General features: G+C 39.9%; 1 protein-coding gene across 4 annotated transcripts in view; it reads right to left on the bottom strand.

Moving 5' to 3' along the window:
- Window positions 1-19,096, bottom strand: part of LOC128736424 (TOX high mobility group box family member 4-A-like) — a 162,903-nt gene that overhangs the window by 15,012 nt on the left and 128,795 nt on the right. For all 4 annotated transcript variants that reach the window (XM_053830925.1, XM_053830909.1, XM_053830917.1 and 1 more), the window contains 2 exons: window positions 11,984-12,064; window positions 3,347-3,604 (listed from right to left, as the gene is read on the bottom strand). In XM_053830925.1, coding sequence (XP_053686900.1) covers window positions 3,347-3,604; window positions 11,984-12,064 — 339 coding nt within the window. The remainder of the gene's footprint in view (window positions 1-3,346; window positions 3,605-11,983; window positions 12,065-19,096) is intronic.

Below are 19,096 nucleotides of genomic sequence, written 5' to 3'. Positions count from 1 at the left end.
ATATTCTTTAAATGATAAAGAGCGGGGCTGTGCCCTGTTGGGAGTCCCATGATTGTGCGTAGTTCACTACGAGTTAAGTGGAGTAGTTTTTTAGCTACTGCAGGGTTTGGGTAGATAAACTGTTTAGCTTGTCTACAACCGTGTGTTTGATTCCAACGAGATACTATTTCTAGCTATCAGTTCGCCTTTCCCGGCGGATGTAGAGGTGTCCAGAAATTGCTGAGCTGATCCTTATCTTGCTAGGTTGTCACCAAATTCATTGCACTCGATTCCACAGTGACACACCCAAAGTAATACAACTTGGTTTTGGCGAGAGAGCTCCCTCAATGCTGTGCTGCACTCCCAAACTAATTTGGACACGCATTTGGCGGACTTCAGTTCCAGTAATGCTGCTTGGCTGCCCGTGAAGATACCGATTTTCGCATGCCTGTACTTTCGTTTCAAGCATATTGTTGCACTGGTGTATATTGCATACACTTCTGCTTGAAAAACGGTGGGCCACTTTCTTAATGAGATAGTTTGCCTGATGCCGAGTCGGTAGTTTCCGGAGCCTGTGCAGGCCCCATTTTTGAACCATCTGTAAAAAAGCAGATAGGTTCCAAGAGAGGATCGGGCCCTCCATTATTTCATATTGAGCGATCTGTTTCCATCAGCTCATATGGAACGTCCATATTGGACCTGGCTTCCATGCAGTCAGGGACTGAAGTTACTAAGCCCAAGTAACAATTCTAAAGCCACTTGGTCTTACTTGAATTTTATAAAGGTTTTATTGCGGTATTAATCATTACCTCTGGTTTTATTGTGGTATTGCGCAATACCTAGGGGATACGAGTCCAAGCACATCTATAGCTAGCTAGAAAACCATAATAAAACTGTTAATAAAGCAAACTTATTGTGGTTGCTTGTATTACCACGTTAAAACTTGTTGGCTGCCCCACGTCTCTTACAAATCTACCATACGTGTGGCGTATCAATACAAAATGGCGCATCAATCAAAATTGATCTTATCGCGGTTACTTGTCAAACCGCAATAAATCTGTTAGTTTTATAAAGCTATTAAAACGGTAACACCCTGACCAAACAGTTTTTTGCTGCTATTATGAAGAATACCTAAGTTCAACACCAAAATCATTTTTTTATGCGAAGCCATATTGCCATATTCTAGTATTTTGTTTCAGCTCGCAAACAACTATTCATCAAAGCAAAGTGTTTTGCAGAAAAAAAGTTATTATCAACCGGTTTTCCTGTCAGACGAAGCAACTAAAATTGTTTTGCTAGAAATTGAGATTGACTAACTGAATATTTTCAATATGTTGAAACAAACAATTTTCGTAAATTGCAAAATTTCAGTGGCGCGCTGATTTTATCGACCTATCATATCAATATGCACGATGAAATTAAATGCGCACATACTGCAAACCAATGAAATTGTTTAAAATTTAATAAATATTCTATGGAATACGCTATTCTGGTTGCTATAAACCAAATCATTCAGAATGATCTGTCACTAAAACCTAAACTTTTCTTCTCACGGATGTATTTTCAAGTTGGCAAAGTTAGTGAACTTATTTAGCTTTTGCCAGAAAAGCGAAAAGCGAAGTGCGAAAAGCTTTTGTAAATTATGGCAATGGCTGTCAAGCAGCGAAAGCTTAACCGGTTTTATTGCTGCTTTGAGCAGAGCGTGATACGACTACTTGAGCTTATGATCTAATTCTTATAACGGTTATAAAAACATTCTGAGGAGTGAGCCACTTGGTCAGAAAGCAGTTTTATAGCGGTGATCAGAAAATTCTGGTGGCGCTCATAGTTTTATTAGCGGTTTTATGAAATTGGTCATGAAAACCACTATACGAACGTAATAAAACTTGGAATTGTTACTTGGGAGGGTGTCAGATTGAACTCCCGAAGTATGCGAAGATGACCGATTTGATCACTTTCGAGTATAGTTTAACTCCTTTGCAACCAAGTGCGGCAAGTGCGCCGAGCTCTGCTTCCTTCTTCACATGAAGATGCTAAGGCAGTAAGCATAGTATTACCTCCATGGCTGCAGTAGGTGTTGTACGCATGACACTGATGGCAACTGTAAGACAGGCCAGGCACTGAACTTTGTTTGGTTTGGCTTAGACAACGCTCGAGGATGACCTGCGAATGCTCGGAGTTTTCGGAAGACGAGTACTAGAAACGATCTTCGGCGAAGTACAGGAAAACGTAGTATGACGACGGTGGATGAACCATGAACTCGCACAGCTCTAAGGCGAACTCAGTATCCAAAAGATGACTAAATCTGGACGGATATGATGGGGAAAGCATGTTGCAAGAATGCCGGACAACCACCCTGCAAAGATGGTAGGTAATTGTCTCAAAACCGGTAGGAACGAGACGACCAGGAGCGCAACGAGCAAGATGGTAGACCAAGTAGAGTGAGATTTGGTGGAGAGTGCTCGGTACCCGGGGAATTGGAGAGCGGTAGCCCACAACCAAGTAAATTGAAGATACTTTGTTCAACAGGCTTTGTCTTAGGACGGCAAGCCACCTAAGGAAGTAAGTAAGTTATTAAACTTCATCTCGGTTTTCCCGTAATAAAACCTGAGTTATACTTGTCAAAGCTTTCAGAAACCGTTTCGACCAAGTTGAATGAAAGAAGAGTCGTAGGAGAAATGTGTTGCTGTCGAAATAAAATTAACAGTGGAATTTAAATGTGAAATTATTTTCGACTTTTCTTTCATTCGACTTTCGTATTCTATTAAGATGTTAAAAACAAACTTTAGCATTTCGAAAAGCGTTCATTTTGGAACCAAAGTTTTAAGGTATTGGGCGTCGGTTCGCGTGTCAATCTGTCAAACTTGAAATAACGCTTGTCATTTTCGGAATATAAGTTCGGAACGAATACAAATTAATAAACAAACTTGGTAGTACACTAAAGTCGCATAATATGCGAAGGGTAAGTTCCGCGTAAATCAAACCTGCGTAAAAAAAGCGTAGCTTTTCTAAAATTCACGTAAAAGCTCCTTAATTTCCAAAAGTTGCGCAAAAAACGGTAATATTTCACTTCGAATTTGCGCAAATACCGATCACAATACAATACAAAAGGAAAAAGCTATCTTAAAAGCGACTTAATCCAACATCCAACACTTATCGCTTTTAGAAAGTTTTGGAAGAGTGATGAATGTAGTATCAGGGTTTGTATTGCCTATCTCGTATATGTATATACTGTATTGAACTAATAGTTATTTCGTTGCAAATATCATATTTCGTACAATTACAGTAAAATTAGTTGATGAGAAATTGATGTCAAATTTTATTGATCACTTTCTCGTGGAACTAATATCAAAATCATAAAACTCACCTGCTGTGGTGATTTATACGGCGATGCGTACGGTGGTGGATAGTTGTTGGGCTGCGGTGGCATATGACTGCCTTGGCCGGGCATATGCGGACTCACTTGTGGAACCGGCTGACCATGCTGTGGAGACGGTTGCGAGTGGTTTACCATGTGATTTTGCTGCTGTTGTGGAGGCGGAAGTTGCTGTGATGGTGGGGGTGGTGAATACATTGGTTGCTGTTGCTGCTGCTGGGACGGCTGTTGCTGCTCTCCTTCCGTACCCTGGTTGAGAGGATAAAAGAAATGTTATAACAACGGGAAATGACGATTTTAAATGTGTATGGACGCAAATTTTCTGAAAAATTCGTCACACAAAACGGTGTGTGCAAATAAAACAAAAAGCATCAATTAAGATATTTTCCATTAATAAATAGTCTCTTTCTTTGACAGAGCCTGTGTATGTAAATATCTGACAGGTGGATGCCAAGGCTCCACAATATAACCAAAATGATTTATGATGTGCTCTATCATTATTTTTCATCATCTACCGTGCCATGTGTGTGTCGTCTGTACGGAAGTAAAATGGAAACAAATTAAAATATCAAATTAAAAACAAACAGTACAGCTAGCACTGTGCTGTGAATCATTTACTGGATCCATTTTTCACTGTCAATTGTCAGAATAAAATATTTTTTAAGAATAGTAAAGAAGTCACTAATAAACAATGCATCAATCGGGAGACTGGAATTCCGCTAGTAATCTTGTAAGTGATTATTAATTTCACTTACATCATATTATTTTCGCTGATGTTTTATGTTATGTTGTTTTTTCTATTTCTGTTTCAATTAAAAGCGGTGCATACTAGGGAATATTTCGTGGTAGTATCCACACATTCCGTTATATTACCTCAGAACGGAACTTCAGAATGACCAGTGACTCAGTAGTCCTCTAAAAACAAGTCAAGTACAGCCAGCCTGTAAAAGGTTATTCCTATGCTAAAATCGCGAGCTTCAAACAGAAATAATAAAATATAATCGAAGTCAAAACAATGTAGACAAGCGTAAGTACCCTTGCAACACATTCAACGGTTTAAGGAAAAAATAACGGTGCAATCTCATCATCAGACGTCCATTGTTAAAGTAAAGCATCAACACACTTTATCACATAACCTTTTGATTCCAAAACTAATCAATGAAACATTTAATTATGATGATTAGTTATATATAAACCTCTCACAATCAGTTACCAGCAAGAGCGTTTGAATGAAGACCTTTTTAACAATCAGACTGGGATCACTGTTATTTTTCTATATAAACGTCAAATCGAATGAGTGTATTTTGGTATAGCACAGGACTTACCCAGAGCAGAGGCACATAGCCTCCATAGGGCCCTGAAGACAAATTTCTGTTCTACCTGTTGCTTAATTGAAAGAGTTATGTAGTTTGAAAGTCGATCAAACTCGTACTAATCAGGCATGCACCACATGACCTTGAGCTGACCATGCAATGAGAAGTCAACGTTGAAGTTGCTTTTGAGTATTTACAAATCTTTATACAACCAATAACTATTTAACGACTGACAAACATCCGCTGTATTTTGCTGAACAGATGCATCCGAGGCTGCAATGAGGCTGCGTTGGATTACACAGTGCACCGGTTCTGTGGCGTTTCACTCTCATCCAACACGCTAAACGGAGGCCATAAAATCGTTTATATCTTTAGCTAATTATCGCTGTGCCATCCCATCACGCGAAAAGTCAGCACAACAACATCGAACCGAAGGTATTAATTCTAATTTGATTTAATTTAGCTCGAAATGGTTCACATGCTTCTGCTATTATTGTTGCACGAAATTGATGCTTCATTTTGGTACTGACTTCGCATTTCTGTTATTCGCATAGCAGGCTATCGGAAAGATTTCACCGGCGATAGCGGTCAACGGAAATGAGGATGCATCTGGTACGAGTATGAATTATTGTTAACTCTATCTGGCGTGGTATAAATTAAAACTTGAAGGATCTTTTCACCAATTTTCAGAAAAACGCCAGGGCTATTAAAATCTGTCTGTTAAATTCTGATTTGAACTACCTCAACAATAAAATAAATAGTACATTAATGGTTTTTATTTGTCACAAGTTACGAAAACAATATCTGAAGAATTCTTAACTGTTTTACCTAATCGAATATTCAAGTTATTCTTTTAGCGGCCGTCCACCGTACTCGATTCGCAGAAAATCTATACCCATAAAAATGGATTTCTGTCTGTCTGTATGTCCGTATGTTCCTTATAGAATCGAAAACTACTGAACCGATCGGCGTGAAAATTTGCACGTAGGGGTTTTTGGGAACTGGGGAAGGTTCTTATAATGGGTAGAGACCCCTTCCCCACTAAGAGGCGGGGCTGCCATACAAATGAAACACAAATTTCTGTCTCTCTGCCCGTATGTTCCTTATAGAATCGAAAACTACTGAACCGATCGGCGTGAAAATTTGCATGTGGGGGTTTTTGGGGCCGGGGAAGATTCTTATGATGGTAAGAGATTCGTCCCACACTAAGAGGGGGGGGGGTCTGCCATTCAAATCTACACATAACTAGAGAACTAATCCAGCAAATGGTATCAAATTTGGCATGTGGGTGTTTGTGGAGGCAGGATTTTTTTCTATAGTGAATTGAGACCCTTAACCTCTTTAAGAAGGGAACTGTGATCCTTCCCCCTTTTAAGAGGGGAGGCTCCCATACAAATGAAATACAAATTTCCTCATAATTCCAGATCTAATCAAGCAAATGGAACCAAATTTGGCATGTGGGTGTTTTTGGAGGCAATTTTTTTTTCTATGGAGAATTGAGACCCCTCCTTTCTTTAGGAGGGGAATTACGACCCCTCCCCTCTTCAAGAGGGGGGTGGGACTCCTTACAAATGAAATACAAGTTTCCTCTTAACTCCAGAACTAATCACGCATATGGAACCAAATTTGGCATGTAAAGGTTTTTGGAGTCAACAATTTTTTTCTATGGTGAATTGAGACCCCTCCCCACTTTAAGAGGGGCTCCTATACAAATGAAATACAAATTTCCTCATAACTCAAGAACTAATCAATCAAATAGAACCAAATTTGGCATGTGAGGGTTTTTGGAGCCAAATTTTTTTCCTATGGTGTACTGAGACCTCTCCCTCCTCTAAGAGGGGGGCTCCCATACAAATGAAACACAAATTTCTGCATAACTCGAGAACTAATCAAGCAAATGGAACCAAAAGGCATGAATTTATTTTATGATGGTTTGAGACCTCTCACCCCTGTGGTAGTGGGGGCGGACTTTCATACAAATGAAACCGAAATTTTTACGTAATTTAAAATCAAATCGAATTCGAGAAATTTTAGACTCTACCATAAAACATTAGTCAATAACAAGACCACTAGAAACTACCTATATAGAAACCTATATAGAAACTACTATATAGTAACACTAGATGATCCAGGGCGCAGGCCACGAGTGTTGTCAGCGACCTGCCGCCGGAAGCGCTGGCCACTGCGGGGGATAGCACTCAGGATTTATGTACAGTACAGTTTCATTTTTGGCGATACGAAGATTATCGGGTCAGCTAGTAAATCAATAAAACATGATAATTCGCGTTCTCGGCACAATGGGTTTTGTAGGAAATCGTCAAATATCTGAATCGTTCTGGTCGTTGCGTTGATGAACTGTAACCGGAAAAGTTATGGTCTATCTACATGTATGAAACTGGGTGATCTAACTGTTTTATTGTCGATGAAAACTGCTAACTTTTGCTTCACATTTCGGGAATATATTCAACACAAGTGCAACCCTTCATAACCCCGATATAAGCAATGCCATTCGCTATGTTCCCGTCGACGTTGTTGAAATAAATGTTTTGGGTATCTATGTTGAAATGGTTGTTCGCATTCGCGAAGATAAAGTCGTCATCTATTGCTAGGCCAGACGGTATCGCATGGTGCGTGCTAAAAATGTGTTCCGGTGCTCTAGTAGAACCTCTGCAAGCAGAAAGATTTTCAATCTTTCACTACAAAGTTGTACGTTCCCTACAACCTGGAAATGCTCGTGTATAATACCAGTACACAAAAAGGAGACTAAAAGACGAGACCGTGCTACTACGGATCAAATTTTTACTCTCCGACAAATCCTTCAGAAATGTCGAGAGTATAACGTGCCCACGCATCATATTTTCGTGGATTTCAGAGCAGCATACGATACCGTTGAACGCACAGCTATGGCAGATAATGCACGAGTACGGTTTTCCGGACAAACTGACGCGGCTGATCAAAGCTACTCTGGAACGAGTGATGTGCTACGTGCGCGTTTCGAGGACACTATCAAGCCCTTTCGAATCGCGCAGAGGGTTACGGCAAGGGGAAGGACTGTCCTGTATGTTATTCAATATTGCTATTGAAGGTGTGATCCGGCGAGCGGACATCGAAACGAGGGGAACGATCTCCAGTAAGAGCCAACTCCTAGCCTTTTCAGACGTCCTCGACATCATTACTAGAAACCGTTGTACGGCGGATGCAATCTACGCCAGACTAAAAACGGAGGCTAGGAGGATAGGGCTACAAATTAATGCATCGAAAACCAAACATATGGTAGGAAGAGGCTCCCGAGAAAGTAACGTTCGCCTCCCACGGACAGTGACTATTGACGGCGATGAACTAGAAGTGGTTGATGAGTTCGTATATCTATATACGGGATATATATATGGGATCTCCGGTCACCGCCGACAATAATACGAGTAAGGAGATCCAACGACGCATTCAAGCTGGAAATCGAGCCTACTTTTCCCTCCGCAAGACGTTTCGATCTAGGAGCATACGCCGCCGCACAAGGCTGACGATGTACAAAACGCTAATAAGACCGGTAGTCCTCTACGGACTTGAAACGGTAACTTTGCTTACGGAAGACATACGTGCCGTTGCCGTTTTTGAACGAAAGGTGTTGCGGACTATATTGGCGGAGTGCAAACGGAAAGCGGAGAGTGGCGGAGACGTATGAATCACGAGCTACAGGCACTGCTTGAAGAGATTCCCATCGTACACCTGGCGAAAGTTGGGAGACTACGGTGGGCCGGTCACGTCGCAAGGATGCCGGACGACTGAGTAGTGAAATCCGTTCTCTTCAAGAACCCCACCGGCACCAAGAATAGAGGGGCTCAACGTGCACGATGGCTCGACCAGGTTGAAGCCGACTTGCGTGTGTCGAGACGCGCAACGAATTGGCGACGAGTAGCCCAGGACCGAGTACAATGGAGAGGAATTCTTGATACGGCAAGAGCCACCCCAGCTCTCGGCTGAATAAAGGAAGGGTAAGCTGCGAAGTGGAAAGGCTGGGGGTCGTCAGGACAGGTTCTCGTCTACAGCCCTGATGTCGTTGACTAAGTTGCATTGCCATGAGCCCCTGGGTCTGCCTCTTCTACGCTGTCCTTGCAGATTCTAGTAGAGCTCGTCTCTGGTATGAGCGCCAAATGTTTCGCAGACCTACAAAGGCACCCCTGGCCTTCCTGATTCTTGCGGCTACATAAGTCTTGGTACCACCATCGGGCGTTGTTTGGCTACCAAGATATTGAAAGGCGTCTACCTGCTCAACTGTCCCGCTACTGTGAAGTTGGTGGAATTGTCAGTGTTCACTACCATAGACTTAGTTTTCGCTACATTGACTGTGAGACCTGCTGCCTGGGAGCTCTCGGAGAGGTCGTCTAACTTGCTCTGCATATCGTTTCGGCGTTGTGCGAGCAAGACAATGTCGTCGGGTAGTTCGAGGTCATTTAGCTGCTCCATCGCTTCCAAGGCAATCCTCGATTTGGTCTACTGTCAATTGCTCCAACTAATATCTCATCCACAACGATGGGAAATAGAAGCGGTGACAAAATGCCGCCCTGGTTCACACCAGCAATAACCCTTATAGGGTCGGACAAGGTGCCGTTGTGCAAAACCTTCACGAGAAGGCCTCGTACTGGGCCTCGATGAGATGGACTAGCTTATCTGGAACTCCTCTACGCTTAAGTGCGCCGCAGATGTTTTCGTGGTTGAGTCGGTCGAACGCCTTTTCGAAGTCAACGAGCACCAGCAGAAGAGTCCAGGAATTAGTTGATCTACTCTGCGCGTTGCTGCGAAGCGTTGAGATATGGTCTACACATGATCGGCTAGTACGGAATCTAGCCTGCTGCCATCGGAGAGTAGCATCGATCTTCTCCTGGATCCGGTTAAGGATTACCATACAGGGTGCTTCATTCCGTTTTCGAAACATAACCTTTTGTTTTTTATTCGACGGACTTCGGAGTATAGGATAGTTGCGGGGCTATTGCTACGATCCTATTGACTCTAATAGCCTCTCCCAGTTGAGGTTCGAACATACCACGACTGACTTGTCAGACCGGCAACGTACCTCAAGACCATCTAGGAGCTCGTGCTTCCAGAACAATGTAGCCAGTTTAGGTGTCGTAGCTTAAAATTTCGCACGAAACTTGCGGTGGTAAGTTCTTTTTATTTTTGCTTTTTTTGGGTACAAAGCTTACTTGATACTTCTTTCCATTTTCATCATAACTGCGACCAGTACTATGTATTTATTGTGAAGTCGTTTACATGTTTTCTGTAGCCTGTACTGCATTGAATGAGCGGAATACCATTTTATTATTATGAATCTTTTATGTGTGCTTATGTGTATTGGGGTCTTACCCTTCCTTAAATGCTTATTCGACGACACCCCATACGTACGAATGCCTTAAAGTGTTTGCCATAGCGGACGGCAGCGGTAGCCATAATGTACGATAGACATAATAGACGAAAGCCATAACGTACGATAGCCATATGTTTGCCATAATTTCATTTTTTGGCATGATGGCCCAGAACTATACATCGATCAATTCAAAGCTTGAAGGACTAATGTGACCATGTGTAGTGTTTACAACATCTTCCTTGTAAGCTGACAAGCCGCCTCGGTTACTCGTTTCTAACTGTACCGTTTACTACCTCTAAATCTGAATTTAAATAATATGATAAATGTACATTATGACATTCGTCCATTCTGGCAAACATACATCATGACTTTCGTCCGTTATGGCAATCGTCTTAATGGCATCCGTACGTGTGACTACCGTATTTAATGGCTATCGTCCGGTCACCGACTGAAAAGTGGTTTTTGCAAGAGGTTTCATCGCGCTGTCGAATCGGGCAGTTGAGTCGAGTAGTTGAGCCGAGTAGTCGAATGGAGCAGTTCATATGAGCAGTTCAGTTGAATATGGTAGTCCAATCGAGCAGTTGTATCGAGTAGTCTAGCCGAGCAATTGAGTCTAGTAGTCTAGTCGAGCAGTTGAATTGAGCAGTCCAGTGGAGTAGTCGGGTCGAGTGGTTAAGTCGAGCAGTGAAATCGAGCAGTTGAATCAAGCTGTTCAGTCAGGCATTCCAGCCGAGTAGTTGAATTGAGTAGTCTAGTCGAGCAGTCGGATCGAGTAGTAAGTCCAGCAGTCGATCGAGCATTCGGGTCGAGTAGTAAGTCGAGCACATGAGTCGAGCAGTCGAATCGAGCAGTTAAATCGAGCTGTTTAGTGGTAAAGTCGATCGTCCAATCGAGCAGCTGAGTCGATCAGTCCAATCGGCAAGCCTTTTTTATACATATCGGGGGCTAATCTGCAAAATGTAAACAAACCAAGTGAGGGTTTCTTTCCCTATGCTAGTCCAACAGAAAATAACCCTCACTCGGTTTGTTTACATTTTGCAGATTAGCCCTTTTGAAAAGGTGCCGATCAGAGATGCCATATTTTCTAAAAAAATGTCTGTAACTGCTCGAAAACCGAAAACATCGAGCAGTTCTCCGGCTACTCGAATTTTCTGGTTTAAAAATAATCTGCGAAAATCTGCACACTTTTTTAGGAAATCTGTGAAAGTTTAAAGAGCTTCGAACAAAAATCTGCACCAAAACAATAAAAGTCAGAAAAACTGCAAATATCTGCAAATTTATAATGATCTGCAAGACCGTTCCAAAAATCTGCAATTTGCAGACAAATCAGCAAATCTGGTATCCCTGGTGCCGATATAGAAGATTAATGTTTAATATTTCTTTCAACCTTTGATTTGCCTCCCACTTGGCTTCGTGGTATGATGCTGGCCTAATAAGCCTGTCGTCGTATGTTCGAATCTCGGCTGGGATAGGCTGTTAGAGTCAGTAGGATCGTAGCAACTGCCCCTGCAATTATCCTGTACTCTAACAGCTGGTTGCGAAGTCTGTCGTATAAAAATAGGAGGTCAAGTTTCAGTTTGCTTTGCTTTGCTACTTCCTTTAACAACAAAAGGATTTGGCGGGCCTAAATTTCTACAGGATTTTTTTATGCACCAAATCATCATCTCTGAACAAGAAAGGACAGAGAAAAGCAAAATTTAAATTTCATTGGGTTATTTCTTTATATTTTTTTTTTTCTTTCATGCTCATAAAGAAAATGTTTTTCATACCCCCATTTGCTTTCAAATGATATCAAACAAAAACAAATATATATTGATACTATTCATTAAAAATATGAAACAGCAATAAAAATTGAAGACCTTTCATGTATATTTCTTTTTTTTTTTGTATGTTCTAACGAATCATTGCACGATTTTGCAAACTTTAAATGTAATTTAAAACCATGCCTATTCTTACCTTCGAAACTAAGCTCGCTCGATACGCTGCCAATGCTTTCAGATATTCCTTTTTGGCAGCTTCAGTTTTTTTCTTATAAACCTGAAAATAAGAAAGAGAAAATTGTTAACGCATATTAACCATAGTAATCATACTTAAGTGATACGGAATTTCTTGTTCTGCGGCGAAATGCGATTTTACATTTGTAATGTTACAACACATTCATCAATAGCCGATTTCAAACATAATTCAAAAATCTCAGCGGAATGTTCAATCACTATAGAAGCTGTCAGTTGTAGGCATGATTAATGTCGGAGAATGATGCAAAAGCTTCGTTGAAAAACGGTACGAATCCTGCATATATCAGCAAATGCTACACTAAAACGCTTATTGATTAGCATTCGCTAACATGTGTACATCATTTTAGGCAGCGTTAAAAAAGCAAACCAGCGAACCATTATTGCTCATGCTCCATCTTTGGATTCTCATCAATTATGGAATTTTTCATTTAGAAAGCACACAAATTGCTTCTGTCGACAACCAACCAGTCATCATCGGGAGCTAGAATTGAGTGTGGGTCTGTGTTGAAGAGCAGCGCAGAGTTCGGACCGTGGTGGGATGGCGAAGTGGTGAAAATTGCAAGAACAACGTATTGTATGTAAATTTCCAACTAAGAAGGTAAACATACGAAAGTGCTGTCTTTCGTTAAAAGGAGTCGCATTATAACATGAGTCGTATACAGCTAAGTTGGAACATTCAGAGAGTGTTCTCTATTGTAACCAGTGAATTTCAAAATGAATCGCTCTCATTCATTTCATATATAATAAAGTTTATTAGTTTTGCTTCCATTTAATCGAGGTTATATACTGTTAAACGTTAGTGGTTTTCCCAGCACATGTAAACAATTTTACCTCATTTTTCTACACATTCGATTATGACATACAGACAATAAATCGCAGTTTGTAAATTTTACTTTTTAAAGTTTCAATTGATAACTCTGCTCGCATACTCGTTTAAATAAATCTACGTTACTGGACCGGATTTTCACATTAATATTTTAAAGACACTTAATTAACATAATTAGAAAGGGAACACGTACACTAAATCAAAGCATAAATTTCGATATTATTTTTTCCATGGAATTGCTAAATAGAGAAAACCAGAAATTCCAAGATGCCGCTTTGCGGTACTTGTTATTGGTTAAAATGACACATTCCAAAAGTGTTTAACCCAATTTTTGAATCGTTTTTCACGTCTCATCTGATCAGTTTTGCTTTTTATTTCATGTGAAACCATGAAATTAAATAATATTTATAACTGCCGCAAGTCGGAGAAAATGTGACGTTATAACGAGAATGTTTCATAAACATTTCGAAGCAGATGGTTTTTATATAATTTATATCCACTTGAAAAAATCACAGTAAGAAGCACCTTAGTAGTCTCAAATATGAGTCGATTTTTCCATTTAATTCTACTACTAGTACGCAGCAGGGTAAGGAAAGCAAAGCCATGGGTATGAACGTCCTTCAGAACTTGACCCTTCTTTATCGACAGACTTCGCAGCCGGTTGTTAGAGCACAGGAAAATTACGGAGCAAAGGTAGTGCAAAGATCTTATTAACTCTGTACCGGCACCGCCCAGTCGAGATTCGAGCATACGATGACTGGCTTGTTAAGCCAGCATCGTACTTCGGAGCTAACTGGGCGCAGCAGGGTACGGGAAGGTATTTTCAACCTACTTCTAAATTCAGCCTACATTCCTTTTCTTTCACTAAATAAACAGTTTACTGATATATAACTTCAATATGTTATAACTATTTTGTAAATGTAAGTAATCTGCTGATTTTTATTAAATTAACAGCAAAACCATCAATAGGCTGAAAATAGGTCTTCTGCCCTAGGGATTTGTCGTCACAGCTTTGCAAGCTTTTAAAATGAAAATAACAGTAATGATTATAAACTCGTAACATTACAAAGTTAAACAATTGACTTAAACATTACGACATCACCGAATTATATTTTAGATTAACACCAAAAAGATCAGATTTTTGACGACAATCTTATAAGAGGCTTATGTCTGTACCGAAAACCAGGTCTCTGACAGAACATCATAAGAGGCTTATCAGTAACTAAAAACTGGTCCCTGACAGGACGTTATGCTTTCGTAGCAATGGGTTGTATTCTCAGTCACCTCACTGGTCGACTGCTGAACTGCTCGATTGCTCAACTGGTTGACTAGACTGCTCGACTGGACTGGTCGATTAGATTGCTCGATTTAGTTGCTCGACTGGACTGCTCGATTGAACTGTTCGATTCGACTGCTCAACTCAACTGCTTGATTGGACAGATCGACATGACTGCTTGACTGAACAGCCCGACCAAACCTCGTGATTTTAGTCATGACCTTGAAATGCGGTCAGGCATATATTAATATTTTTTGAAACGATGGTTCTACAATTGATGAAGGAACGGTAAGGGAAAGTAATGAACGATTTTTTGGGAATGGTGGGGAAGAGTGGAAAGGAAGGGGTGTAGAACCATCGTTTCAAAAAATATAAACAGCTCGATTTAACTGCTCGAGTGGACTGCTTGACTTAACTACTCGATTCAACTGCTTGACACATCTGCTTGACTTACTACTCGACCCGACTGCTCGACTAAGCTGCATGATTGAACTGCTCGACTGGACTGTTCGATTCGACTACTTGACTGGACAGCATGATTCATCTGCTCGATTCAACTGTTCGATTCGACGCCCGACTCAACTGCTCGATTCAAGTGCTTGATTCCATTGCTTGACTGGACTACTCGACTCAACTGCTTGACTCGATTGCTCGACTCGACTGCTCGAATGAACTGCTTGACTCAACTATACGATTGGACTATTCCAATCGGTTGCACGACTCAACTGCTCAACCCGATTGGTCGATTCTACTGCTCGACGTAACCACTCAACCCGACTGCTAGACTCAACTGCTTGCCTTAACTGTTTCATTCGAAAGCTCGACTTAACTGCTCGATTCAACTGTTCGATTGGACTACTCGACTGAACTGCTCAATTCAGCTGCTCAACTGGAACTACTCGACTCAACTGTTCGATTGGACTACTCGACTCGACTACGCGAAAGAACTGCTCGACTCAACTGTTCGACTTAACCGCTCGACCCGACTGCTTGACTAAACCATTCGATTCGATTACTCGACTCAAGTGCTCAACTAGATTACTCGATCCAACTGCTCGACTTAACTACTCGACTAAACTGCTCGATTTAATTGCTCGCCTTGAATGCTCCGCTCGACCACTCGATTAAACTGCTCGACTCGACTGCTCGACCGGACTGCTTGACTGAACAGCTTGATTTAACTACTCGACTTGACTGTTAGACTCGACTGCTCGACCCAACTGCTTGACTCGATTGTTTGACTCGACTGCTCGACTCGCCTGCTCAACTCGATTGCTTGTCGCGATATCATATGGTCGGTGTTAAATCAAACCGGACCAAGTCGCAAAATTTTAAAAAATGAGTTAGTGATAGCGACCGATCAAGAATTTTCTAAGCAATATTTTACTCTAATCAGACTACATAAATGTTACAAACAACCAGAGTTAGAAAATGATTTCGAATACAGCAAACTTTGAATGCGTTTTTCTCAAAGTCAGAATTTTGCCACTCGGTTCTGTCTGTCTTAACACCGACCATATAAATCGGTTTGCGGCAGACAATAGATAGTTCAGAGCCACTCACACTAAAGAGCCATATTGCCCGCCTATAGAATCAGCACAGTGGAGATAATGTTTTTATTAAGTTAAATAAAATCCAATACGACCACAAAACTATTTGTTTCATTTTCCGGCTATGTCTCTTTTATGTACAATATCTTAGAGCTATATTATGAAATCTAAGAACTCAAAGAACTAATACAAAGAATAAACATCTTCGCAAACACTGGCCATTGGAATGTATCCGCAGTTTTCTGAATTGTGAACAGACATTTATAATTTCCGGATCGTAAGATTCGGGCTCAACTAGTATGGGGATATAAGGCTCGTGTGTGTATTTTCAGTCTATTAAGCGGTAGTCTGAACAATATCCATGAATTACATGGAGACTATATGTATTCGAGACAAGATTTTCATACCAACTGGTTGGATAACATTTACTCAATATCTGACTGCATTTTGGTCTTAATAAAACGCAATTAAATCTGTGTTATAGTCGCGAGAAATGACGAGGCTGCTGCGACTATTTTAGGTCTTTTTCAATGTGGTGTCTGTGTGGTTTTAATTTTCAGAAAGCCGAACGCGCCTGTATAGTACAAACCATAACAATTATAAAGCAATCCCCCAAATAACTCACGTGGCGGTACTGTGAGCACGCCTACCGTAATTTCTGAGTTGCGCAATTGACAATAAAGCTGATCTTTGGCATTTTGTTGTGGCTCTTCAAAGGCTTATCGGCTACCAAAAATTAGCTATATCTATTTGAAGAAACCTGAGAAATTGCGACGGGCAAACAGCACCACCTATTCGGCCTATTCGGTGAATTGCTGTACTTCAACAGCAGAGCAAAAGGGAGTCAGATGGTTTATGTGTCGGTGTTTTTCAAGTTGCTTACATATCATATAATAGATCATTGAAGATACTTGATTTTGCAGTGACAACAGCTTGCTTCTGGCGCTAGTGTACGTGGAATCGTCCATATATGCTGACGCCAGAAGCAAGTGGTTGTCACTAGCTAAACTAGATAGCTTCAGTTTTTACTCAATACAGGTATACCTCGATATAAGACAGCCTCGTTATAAAACAACCTCGATATAAGACAATTCGATATAAGACAATTTTATCGAAACAAATCCCTTTGACATAGCTGATAACGATACCAGAGCTGATTTTCCATTCTGGAATCGGTGCCATGAAGATGTTCATTATTTCAAAATAACCCCAAAAATAGTAAAAAACTAATAGTTCAAACAATAATAAATAGTTCAAAACCCGTAAACACATAACACAGAGCAAAACTGGCGACCGCTAATGCAAATTTTTTTTGAAAAAACCATGTTTCGATATAAGACAATTTCGATAGAAGACAACTTTTAGAAATTATAAATTGTCTTATATCGAGGTACCCCTGTATGCTAGAAGCGTTCCAGGCGCATCTGCCTCGTACATTTGTAGTAGTATAAATAAGGAACCTCAGTCAACATGAACCTTCAGCCAATGAATGAAAATTAATTTCTATTTTCATTTCAGAGGGGAATTTTTGTGTTCCTCCTTGATGACAGAAGTAAAATTGTTTTGTGATACTGTATTAATAGCTGTTTAATTTCTAGAATAAGTAAACGTGAACATAATTGTATACTTTCTAAACCATCATCGAGAGCGGATACACGTTACCGATTGTTTCTATTTGTTCGACCTAATCACGTGCTAGTGGAGAAACAGTGGTTTTGATGTTTATTGAATAAAAAGTAGCAAACTACTTATATTTTCATGAAAATAGTTATAACACATTAAAGCTTATGCATGCAGAAAATACCCTCTGCTACCCTATATTAGGAAATAATAAAATATATTGCAGGATCCTCTATATGCTGAGGATAGGAGCACCAATGAATTTAGTAACCAAAATGTTTTTAAACTTTACTTTTCGTATTGCTTGCGATGGCTTCATGGTCTACTAACCGAACAGAAGTAAAAGTGCTGAGAATAAATTTTCTTTGTGCAGTTACCCACCAGCACTAAACGAAGCCAATGACGTTGGCAAGCGGCAAGCGTCGCATGCTCTAACGTTTATATTTTGGTTTGTCATTATGATGGCAAGTTTTAATTTAAAATTCAAATTTGAAAATTTTAAGTGGAACGTTGAATGAAAATTTAACTTCAATTGAGGAATTAAACTTTGATTATTGTTGGCCTTTAATGACCAAGATTAACTTACTCGTTCTTGGCACGGCATTAGGTATTGTGGCATAATTATTCTATTGGAAATTAGTGCCTATGCGATGGCTGTCTACATGTTCGCTTTTTGGGGAACTTTTACAAAATCTAAATGTAAAGTATAAATGTTTTCAACATACGGGAATACAAGTGTACATAACTCTTTTTCGGTACATAAAAGCTTGAATCATAACATGAATTAAATGAAAATCAATAGAAATAATTGTTATGCATACAGGACATCTTATATTAACACACCGTTAAACAGTTAGCGTCACTCTTAACGTAATAATTGAAAATTTGAGCATAATCATCGGAACTGTGCAAAATATCAAGAAGCGCCATAACATCAGAATCTACAAGAAACAACAAGCACCCAAAAGGACTTCTGCAAAGCATATAACATTCTCCTGCAAAAGGTCGAGGTCCATCAGAGCTGGGAACAAGTATACTCTTGAATCCAACATTTTTGAACGCTGCACTAGGGACAAATGTTTATGATGACGTACGATACATTAGAACAGAAAAGTTTGGAAAGAAGGTCTTAGTATGACATGAAAAATGGGACAAATATAAGCTACAAGGTTTTCAGTGATTACAAGTATTCCTCATTTTTCATGTGTGATAAACAAAAAATATATATTTTTATAATTTTTCTGGAAAGCTGAGAACTTTTTTACAAAAGATATTGAAAATTCAGTGGCATATAATTTTGAAAGCAATAAATTTGCGAGAATACAATGGAGACGCATGGTGCTCTGTTTTTGTCTGATATGAAATATTGACATAGATGCATTTATTGTTTTGGATATTTTTAACAAAGACCAGAAACATGTTTTTCCTTGCTTTTCCAAATTACTTATTCGGAAATCTTAGTATCCGTATAATATCTTAGTATAAAAATTCAGTGTCATTGAATTTATATTGTACACATCTGTACAATACACGTGTAAAAGAAGTACATATTAATAGTTGTATGGGGAAACCTCTAAAGTATGCTGTAAGTATGCATGAGTAAGCAATCTTTTTGACTGATTGCTGAACTAAGTTATGGTACGGAATAACATTTTCCTTGCAATTTATTTATTAATCGTTAAGTTTCTGTCAATAGAAGTGACTTGAACCAACTAACACAGCGATAAGAGATAATTGAACTATATTTCTAAATCGAGTCGATTTCTATCTGAAATGATGATA

This window comes from Sabethes cyaneus, chromosome 1 (assembly GCF_943734655.1).
Source record: "Sabethes cyaneus chromosome 1, idSabCyanKW18_F2, whole genome shotgun sequence".
NCBI classification, from domain to species: domain Eukaryota; kingdom Metazoa; phylum Arthropoda; class Insecta; order Diptera; family Culicidae; genus Sabethes; species Sabethes cyaneus.
The sequence above is the reverse complement of the archived record's forward strand: the minus strand, read 5'-3'. Positions and strand labels throughout refer to the sequence as shown.